Here is a 9,819-nt window from a genome sequence, read left to right as displayed (position 1 = left end):
TCATATGGCAGTAAACAAAAGAAAACTTTGTTGTATTTGATGATGAACTTTGTTGAAAAAGCAATGCATAAATATTGCAAAATTCTGTTCTAATTGATAAGGTCCTCATGATTTAGCACTATGGTAGGGCAATAACCAAGAACAGGGAAAAAGAAAGTGACATGAAGAAGGAAGAGACACTGAACCTGACAGCACCAACATTGGCAACTGTACTTGGATCAGACATTGGCAGATTAAAGCAGAACAGAAGTTGCAAAAGTGAGCACCTAATCTTTCCTTCTGACTCAAATTTATCGCAAACAAGTACAGGAAAAGGATAGTTCTTCATTTTAAGAATTGTTAGATGATCAATACAGTAGCCTATCAATCATAATTCTATGATAAAAACAAACCATATCAATAGAAGAAGTGAAATCAGAAATCTGCCATCACCAAGAAAGGAGAATAACTGGAAAAGGTGACCAGAGCAGGCTTATGTTTTAGATTTGCTGGCAATGATTTAAGGAGTATCCATCTGGTGGGCAACAAAGACTTCATTGGAATGATAGTGCTCAGATTCAAAGTGGTCATGGAAGTTGCATGTTCACCTATCTCAAGTGCAGCAACTTAGGAATGATGAGAATTTGGCATCAAATATGATGTGTTGTGATCTTGGTGTAAAACATTTGGCTGGTCCAAAGAACTTGCAGCCCATGTGTAGGGATTCTTGACTTCTTACCTCACTGTCATTTAGGAGTAGCAGGTGGCAAAAATCTTGCAAGCAATTCCATATGCAATGTCATATGAGCCCCAAGGCTTTCTAAGTGCATGATCATTCATTAGTTCAGTCATCCTCCAAGTGGCAGATCTTAGCCACTTAAGTTAGCACAAACATTGGCAAAGTAACCCTCAAGACACTAAATGAATCATTGTGAAGGTAAAATGATCACCAAGAAATTTCTTTCCAACTTTCCTGAATGCTGTAATGACAAGCATAAAATAAAAAGTCTGCTCATGAAAATGGCTGATGCAAGACAACCTGATGACTAAAACCGGGGAAACTTACATCGCGAATAATCAATAAAACTTAACATAATTTGAACAAAACCGACCAGACGGAGGGAATGAAAGGGTTTTTCAGGATCTGTCATGTTGAATTTACTCGAGTAACACCGGAAGGCGAAAAATGAGTGACAATATTCTTCAAAGAATCATTGGAGATCTCAGCTTAGGTAATCAAGCCATCCTCCTTACAAAAATATTCAAACTTAATTCACAAAAAGGAAAGACACATAAAGCTGTACAATCGAACCCAAGAATAGTAAACGCCATCTCTAAAGATCCATCATACAACATCATTTGGGATATTGCAAATGCCAACAACCAACAAACAAATTCTGGAGTTGACTTGACATATATAATTAGCTTTTCTTTAATCACAACATACTTTATCAGCTAAACTGGTATCACATCAATTTTTGAAGTGTCCTCACATCTCAACACAATTCCTTCAAGGCTTGCTGGAAGTATACACTTAGCCCACTGGCATCCAGTAGAAAATGACTCAGAAGGTGGAACTATCATCAGAACATTGTCATTCCTTTTGACAACCCCCATCACACTAACTGTGCTGCCCTCTTTGATGTAGCTGCAGGAGGGAACATTTGATGGTTAACAAACAGAAATCTGTAGGAAATTTGTTATATGCTAGTGTGTGATCATCAATCCTTGCTTAAAACTACAAAAACATACTTTTACACAGCACTCCTGGCACCAACGTTAGATCTAGATCAAATATAGGCTCATAACATCTTGCTTCTACATTTCAATTCTGCTGAAAATAATATGTACATCCACAAGATAGAAAGATAAAAAAACATAATCTCCAACTAGTTACCCTTCTTTCAGCTGCATCACACAATCCCCATGAGAAAGGTTCCTTTTCCGCAACCATCTGAGATATTCTGGAGACAAGTCCTTTTCTGAGTTGATGTCAATAACAATAGACTCATCAACATATGGGGTTACACTAGCACCATCACCAGTTTTTACCAAAGCTCTTAACCCAGATTGGAAATCAGAGATATAAAAGTCGACCACATTCCTCTGCCAAAGTTTCAAATAGTTTAATCAGAAATCTCAGAACAAGATCAAAATAAACGTAAGCATATGCAATTATTTGTGACAAATTGCTGAATATCTTTTCATGCCATGAGCAAAATTCATTAGTTCAACCGATCTCTAGTTCACCTATTACTAGAGTGGCTTACCTCCAATGACCTCAATCCCCAAGTAAAACGATGATGCTGGGAATTGGCAGTCTTCGAGTCCAAGCCCCTGTATTCATATAAGCTAGTAGATGTGTACACACATCTAGGAACCTTGTGGAATGATGACTCAAGAGGGACATTGCCACATGTAACAACCTGCATGAAAGTTTAATTCTATCAACTTGGAAGAGGCCTCAACAGTCTTGAAAGCATAAAATGACTATAAGAAACATCTTTGCAAAGAACCAACTAGTATATATTTCATCCTCGAAAGTCATTGCACTAGATAATAGAAACGAATTTGGGGAAGAATCCACATCTAAAATGCTCTATAATGTCAATTAAAAACCCTCAAGCTAAACCAAGCAATTAGTAATCTTCAATGCTACATAAGACACTAAATACATATTAACAAATTTGCACGTTCCAAAAGTCAAACATATTTTGACAGAATATTTGGATCAAAGTCAGTCAAATCATTCATAAGCAGGTTAAAAAGAATATGTATAGTGAACTGCAATGCTATGCATATGGTTCTTCTATAGTGAAATTCATGTAATGAGACCAAGTATCTTAGTGAATATAGTCTCAACCATTTTCGTCCCATATTACTGATAAAACAAGTTATGCTTCTATGCAAAGCTACATACCCCAGAGACTTTTACGTATTGCCCGTCTTTTGCAGTTCTCAGCTCGGCATCAGGATAACGAGCAATGAATCTTATCATCGCTTGCCTTCCATAACAAATATTCCAAATACAAAGTGTAGCAACAACTCCAAATATAACTAGAACAACTATGAGAAGTATGGCATTGTGAACAGCACCAAGAATGAAGCCACCGGCAATAAACCCCATTATGAACAACAAACCCACACACCACAAGAACAGTTTGGGCAAGCTCCCACTAAATGAATAGCCATCATCCTGGCTGAGCTTCGTAACAGCCTGGTTATGAACAATAAAGGTGCTATGCAGCTTCATAGATCCAGCAGATTCCAGAGGGCCAGATACTTTTCGAGGGGCACCTGATGAGTTAAGAGGCCCAGATGAAATTGGCCCAGATGTGATAAGCCCTGTAGCTGGAAGCACTGGTGGAAGTGGACCAGAATTCTGGCGAGCCATTGGGATGACCCCTCCAGATTGAGGACCAGATGACTTCTTAACAACATCCCCATGTTTAAGTGGCCCAGAATTAGACTTCTGTCTGTTGGAGCCTCCAGTTACTAGTGAAGGACCGGAACCAGGAACTGCAGAAGAGAGTGAACCAGAATAGCTAGACCGGCTAGAGGAATTAGGCATGATAGGGCCTGACTGGGAAGCAGCACCTCCAAAAGATGTACTCTTAAGAGGAACATTAAGAGGTCCAGATTTTCTCGACTTCTCCACATGCAGATCAAACATCTTTCCAAGCTCTCCTGATTTTTTTATATCTCCTCCTGTATATGGCATGGCTGCGGAGCTCATTGATAGAGGTTTTTCTTTTGGTGGCTCAGGCCGGCCTGAAACATACAATCCATTGCTGAGTTGATGTGATAGAAATCTGGAACCCATCGAGTTTTGGCGAGCTGGCTCCACTATTTCTCGACAACCAATGAAAAACTAGTAAAATCCACAGAGATCAATAATGAGTTGTAACAACTGGCACTGTGAGGCCAAAATTGCAACCAAAGCACAGGACAACAATTTACTTTCAATCAGCCTGTTGACAGGACAAATGAACCATGTTAGATATCATGAATGGATATCAAAACATGATAAGACTGCAAATGCAAGAACATGATTGATAGACTTGGTCTGAATTTCAAAGTTATAAAATACTTGGTAACATTTCACAGTAATTACAGCAAGCATAATCATAGACCCATGTCTCATGAATAGAGGATCAGGTTTTTCTTATCATAATTTCTATATTAATTTCCAAATAATAGAAAATTTGTAGGTAATACATCAAAAATATAAGCATAATTATCAAGCCTTATCTGGAAAATATGGGATCATCATTTTGTTGATTTTTTCTAGTTAAATTTTCGAGTAATACAATTTTTCCATGTAGATACTACCAGGTTCTTTCTGACAAAGCCATCCAGAATATCGTAGGTCTGTTCCTCATCATCATTGAACTTCTATTACATATAGCATTAGTGGTTCCTGAATGTGTTTAAGATCTATTATTTGACACTAATACCATTGTGGTGCCACTAGTTCATTGTATCTTGGTGTAAAGAATGTTGCCAGAATTGCATATTCATGTTTCCCCCACCATTATTATTATGGCACATCCTAGTTGGTAGCCTCCACAGATTGATTATTAATCCCAAGCCTTGACAGAAGTGGGGCGTCAAAATTGGTTTTAGTACAGATTTTGGGAGTACATCAAATTTGGTCCAAAATGAGAATTCCAAACTAAACACACATTGTATGTTTTTTTCCAATTAAGCTCGAAATACTCATGTCAAGTTCAACATGTTTAAGCATATATATACATATACATGCATACATGTATATGTTCTGCAAATCCAGAACAGAAACATGTCAGAATCGCAGTCATCCATATCAAAACCTAAAATAGTCGAAGACGTTGCTTCTCTCATATACTCATTTCTACAAGAATGTGATTAGCAAGTGGACAAAAACAGATCAAAGCATTATAGTCATCACGTCAACATAGATACTTTTGCGATCAGACTCATTCCTATAAATGATAGAGATGAGGAGACACTAAAGTAGTGGGAGCATAAACAGACCACCAATTTGGAACAAGAATTTAACATGAACTGCAAATCAGGACAGAAACAGCTGAAAAGAAACTAATTAAGCAGCAAATCGTACATCGGTTTATAGCATAAAGTTCATTTGTACGATCTGCCATCATAAAAGCAACAAAATCATGTCAATGTTACTAACATGTCATGTCGTTTATTAAGCAGAACAATAAGGCACAAGCCAAGCCTGGGAGATATGGATACGATAATCCTAATATACCACTCAAATGAAGAAAAATGCTCAGTTGACACCAAACTCAAATGGAGGACACAATCCTCAATTTGCAGCGAAATATACTCCCATGTGGTTGTTGATGCAACTTATGGCAGACACCGAAAAGCACATAGACCAGAGCAGTGAAGCAGATTCATAAACATCGAAGGAAAATGTCTGCGGAGTAACATCTCAATGACTATGAAAAATAAGGCAGAAGAAATGCTTGATCCTGCAGTCACATCTCGGTTACAATCGAAAGCACTGAAGTTGGCCAATATGCTTTCTAAAGAGTGCCACGAATTCCAAAGACCAAGTCCTCCAAAATCAAGGATCAGATATCTAACAGGCAGATCAAATGCTATAAACTCCAATCTCCGTAAAAACTCAAACTTCCATCGGACATCCAGTATCACCAACAGGACTACGACAAAAGATTGTCTTTTCTTACAAATTTGAACAGATCCAGCTCTGGACGATCCTAAAATTGGAGACGAAAGTGCTAAGAAACACACATTTTTTCATCTCATCAACATTGTTTTCGATGAAAACCGAACATTCCTACAAAACTGACCTCAAACAAGCAACCAGAAACCAGATCGAAGGCAAAATGTAGCAACCAACACTGGGACGAAACAAAACCTTTCCACTACCTCGAGACAGAACCAACAAATCTAAGCATCTAATAAGCAATCGACTCGACCGCTGTCTAATTCCGCGACGTTGCCTCCACGGAACGAAGTCCAGATCAAGGTCAAGCAAGCGACAAAAGCACATTCGAATCCACCAAGAGAAAACGAAACAGGCAGGACCAACACCCACGAAAGCGACCGGAACCCGCTAAAAGAACGGACTTTTACGCTCCCATTCGCTCAGATCTACAACCGCAACGAAGAGACGCACCCCGCAACTTCCTTGTTGTCGGCACCAACTGGCAGCCACACTCCCAGACTGAAGACCCCGAAGCCCGCACGAAAAGATTCGACTTTTAAGGCGACAGGGAAGAAGATGGATCTCTACAAACCTGCGAGGCTAGTAACAGACTTGCGATCGATGGAGTTGAGGTTGTCGGCCGATCAAACGAGGCACTCAATGCGCTTAAGCTGCTAAGGATCGAGCCACAGAGAGAGAGAGAGAGAGAGAGAGAGAGACGGAGGGAGCAATCGATCTCGACTGAGCTCTCACGCGTACCCAACAGAAACCTGCAAATAAACGGAGAGAGAAAAGGTGAACAAATAATAATAATAATATTATTATTATTAATGGGAAGAGTGGGAGCTCACACTTCAATGTAGTAACTGTTCCAACCTTTCCGCTACACAGTTCTAACACCCGTCAATAAAATAAGAAAAATATATTGTTTAATATAATATAAAAACTTAGGAGATTATTATTTACATTCTCTTCTTTTTATTTACAAACCTATATTAAGAACTTCAAATATTTTTAAATTATTCTTTCATAAATAAACATAAATATCCTCAATTTATAACTTAGTTCGAATAAAATATTTTTAATGATATAAATGATAGAAAAAAGATAGATGATGAAATAGGATAAATTAAGGATCGAAGATGAGAAATAGTTTTTAATATTTATTATAATAAATTAATATTTTTAGGATTATATTTATTATAATAAAGGGTTTGACGACAGAGATGAAACACAGGACTCAACACAATCATTTGAAGAAAATTGCATTTATTTGAAGCCTAATCTGCCTCATCCTTTCTTTCTGTCAATTATTGAGAATCACAAGCTTGCTATTTAGAATGATCAATTGTATTGGAACTTTTCTCTTTCTCCAGTCAACACCATTGTAGTTGGTAAGTAATAAGAATGCACCACACTGATGCAAGTAACTCGAGACTGATTCTATATCTCATCTATCAAGATTTCCACTTTGTTTCAGATGATTGATGTCTTCTTAGGCAAAAGAGAAGCAGAATTTTTGTGCTTATGAGTGTTTTGCAGTATTCACGTTTCCTTTTGCGTTGCTGAAAATAAACTTGGATATGGTAGGTGATTAATGGGTATCTGTGTTTCCTTGACATTAACATGAATCATGAAGGGAGAAATCATTTCAGTTTCGTCATCTTAGGTATATTCAGAAGAACATGATCAGAGAACTACCTCTTTGTCTGGTACAGCTACATCAGATATTTGACTGACTCACAGGTCTGCATCTTAGTTCTACAGTAATTCCACAACACATGATCTGTATGTTCCTCGCCGATTGCCCCAAGTTGGAGTCTCTACCGGAAGGCCTGAGTCGTCATGCCACCTGCCTGACCACATTGCACTTGGAGAACGTCGGCGCTCTCAAGTGCATCAGGGGTTTCCCTTCGGTCAGGAACTTGAGGGTATGTGGTGAATCAGTTTGGAGATCGTCACCGATCTCCCTGCACTGGAGGTGTTGCAGTTGGAGAGGTGGTGGCATGTTCCATCTTTACCCGAGTGGCTACTGGGAGGTCTCCCATGCTTGACTGCGCTCCAGAGACTGGACATAGAATGCAGCAATCAACTGCTCCGCAGGTTCCTCCAAAAGGACGCCAAGGACTGGTCCAAGATCGAACACCTTCCGATTGTTTACATCAAAGACGACCGACATAATGTCGATTGAGGAACAGGCAACATCACCCTGCTTTTGCGATGTGTGGCGATACCATTTCTAACATGTACATTGCAGCAGTAGTATACAGATCGGAGGGAAGCGGGCACTAAAGATGCAGTAGTAGTATGCACATTGCAGGAAGTATATCCAACAGAGACAGAAAGAAAGCCAAAATAGTTTCATCACCATATCATAGGAATGTAGTATGAGTCGCAACCAACCTCTCATCTCGATCTGCATTTCCGCTCAAAAGTCTCGGACTTTCCATGGTCAGCTCCATTTTCAATGATCATGTTAGACATGACTGCCGATTACATCGTGATTGATGTCGATCTCCCTGCCATAAGCAGCAAAAGATGATTGTGAGTTGCCACTCCAAAACCTGAAGACGTTAGATGGTCGAGACATGAGCATGAAAGGTAAGTTACCTCAAAGCTCATTGATGATGTCTTCTTCTTCTTCAGCAGCAGCAGCATCTTCGACTAGGTTTGTCTCGATGGTGTAGGAATGCTTGATGTAGTTTATATAATTGCCTTGTTGATCATCGATGGAAAAAATTGGAAAGTGTTTGATCATGGGCCAGTCTGCGCCATTTTGGAGGCATCTGCGGAGTAGTTGGGTGGTTCCCCGTACGTCCAGTTTCTGGAGCGAAGTGAAGCATGCAGGGCCAGCCGCCAACCACCTTGGTAAACAAGACCCAAACGTGACCAACTTCAAGAACTCCAGTGCAGGGAGATCAGCAACAATCTCCGGATCTGATTTACCAATTATACTCAGTTCTTTTAGAGAAGGGAAACCTCTGATGGACTTGAGAGCACACACATCCCACAGATTCAATGTGGTTAAGCAGGTTGCCTGTCGGATCAGGCCTTCCGGTAGGGACTTCAACTTGGGGCAATTATAGAGGACCAATTTGTCGAGGCGACGCATAGCAAAACCTTCCGCTACCCAATCCCACACTTCCAAGTTAGTCATATTCGAGAGTTCCAGCTGCCTTAGTTTCGGAAACAACGAAGGAGGAGGAGGAGAAGAAGAGGAAGAAGAAGAAGAAGAAGGGAGCTTTGAATTCCGTTCACGATCATGACCAGTAGCAGCAACTTCACACCCAAAAAATTCCGGTCCGATGGTGCTCACTGCATCTGCACCGACGATTTCAAGAAACTCCAAGCTAGGGAGCTTCCCTAGCGGTGGAAGCAGTGGCCAATGATTGCAGTCAATTAGTTTCAAGCGGCTTATGTTTGGAAGAAGCGAACTGATGCTTGCAGACGCCATCCAGCTGGGGTACCGGAGGCCGAAGAAATTGTCTAACGTGAGCGAAACAACAAATGACGGTGGATGAAGTGCCACATCCAACACCTTGTCGATTCTTTCAATCTGGTTCTTCGTGTGACCATAGGTTGTCGGTGTGGACGAGCAACGAAAATGTAGATGCTTCAGTTTTTTGTTACCTTTTAATCCGCTCGTATCCCTTCCGGATTGAGCTTCCAGCCACGTCCTCTCCAACGAAATGGAGAGGTATCTGAGCTCCTGGAGGCCGCCTAGTACTTCCAATGGGCACGTACCATTACCCGTGTTCACGACGAATCCTCGGAGTTCATTGAGGTGCTTCAACCTTCCTATTCCATATGGAAAGCTCTCCAGTCGTGTACTTTGACAATCGAGTGTCCTTAGATTGACCAGCCCATCTATGCCCCGGGGGATCTGTGTCAACTGTCTACATCCTGTGAGGATCAAAAACTGTAAATTCGTCAGATTGCATATGCTCTCTGGAAGCTCCGTTATATCGCTCCAAGACATATTCAAGTATCTCAGGTGTATCAAATTTCCGATATAGTGCGGTAGAATATCGATTTTTGTGTACATAAGATTGCCCTTAATATGGAGGACTCTAAGTCGCACGAGGTTCTTCAAGCAATCATCTATATCATCCACATTGCTACGTGTTCCCTCCACCAACAATGTCCTTACCGACTCATGA

General features: G+C 40.3%; 2 protein-coding genes across 3 annotated transcripts in view; both read right to left on the bottom strand.

Moving 5' to 3' along the window:
- Positions 1 to 1,117: 1,117 nt before the first annotated feature.
- Positions 1,118 to 6,428, bottom strand: LOC135633169 (uncharacterized membrane protein At1g16860-like). Of its 2 annotated transcripts, none has more exons than XM_065142333.1 (5): positions 6,252 to 6,428; positions 2,900 to 3,950; positions 2,250 to 2,405; positions 1,877 to 2,085; positions 1,118 to 1,627 (listed from the first exon to the last, which is right to left on the bottom strand). In XM_065142333.1, the coding sequence occupies exons 2-5, from the start codon at positions 3,800 to 3,802 to the stop codon at positions 1,435 to 1,437; spliced, it is 1,461 nt and encodes a 486-aa protein (XP_064998405.1). In that variant the 5' UTR covers positions 3,803 to 3,950; positions 6,252 to 6,428; the 3' UTR covers positions 1,118 to 1,434. The 2 variants fall into 2 exon arrangements, with proteins under 2 accessions (XP_064998405.1, XP_064998409.1); XM_065142337.1 differs by lacking the exon at positions 6,252 to 6,428 and adding an exon at positions 5,234 to 6,232.
- Positions 6,429 to 8,270: 1,842 nt separating this feature from the next.
- Positions 8,271 to 9,819, bottom strand: part of LOC135638137 (putative disease resistance protein RGA3) — a 3,202-nt gene continuing 1,653 nt past the window's right edge. The window contains exon 1 of the mRNA XM_065151105.1: positions 8,271 to 9,819. This exon is cut by the window's right edge and continues 1,653 nt beyond it. Within this exon, the coding sequence (XP_065007177.1) occupies positions 8,271 to 9,819 (1,549 nt within the window).

The sequence above is a fragment of the Musa acuminata genome, chromosome BXJ1-3, assembly GCF_036884655.1.
Source record: "Musa acuminata AAA Group cultivar baxijiao chromosome BXJ1-3, Cavendish_Baxijiao_AAA, whole genome shotgun sequence".
Lineage (NCBI taxonomy): Eukaryota > Viridiplantae > Streptophyta > Magnoliopsida > Zingiberales > Musaceae > Musa > Musa acuminata.
Note: the sequence above shows the minus strand (reverse complement) of the source record. Positions and strands in the feature narration are given on the sequence as shown.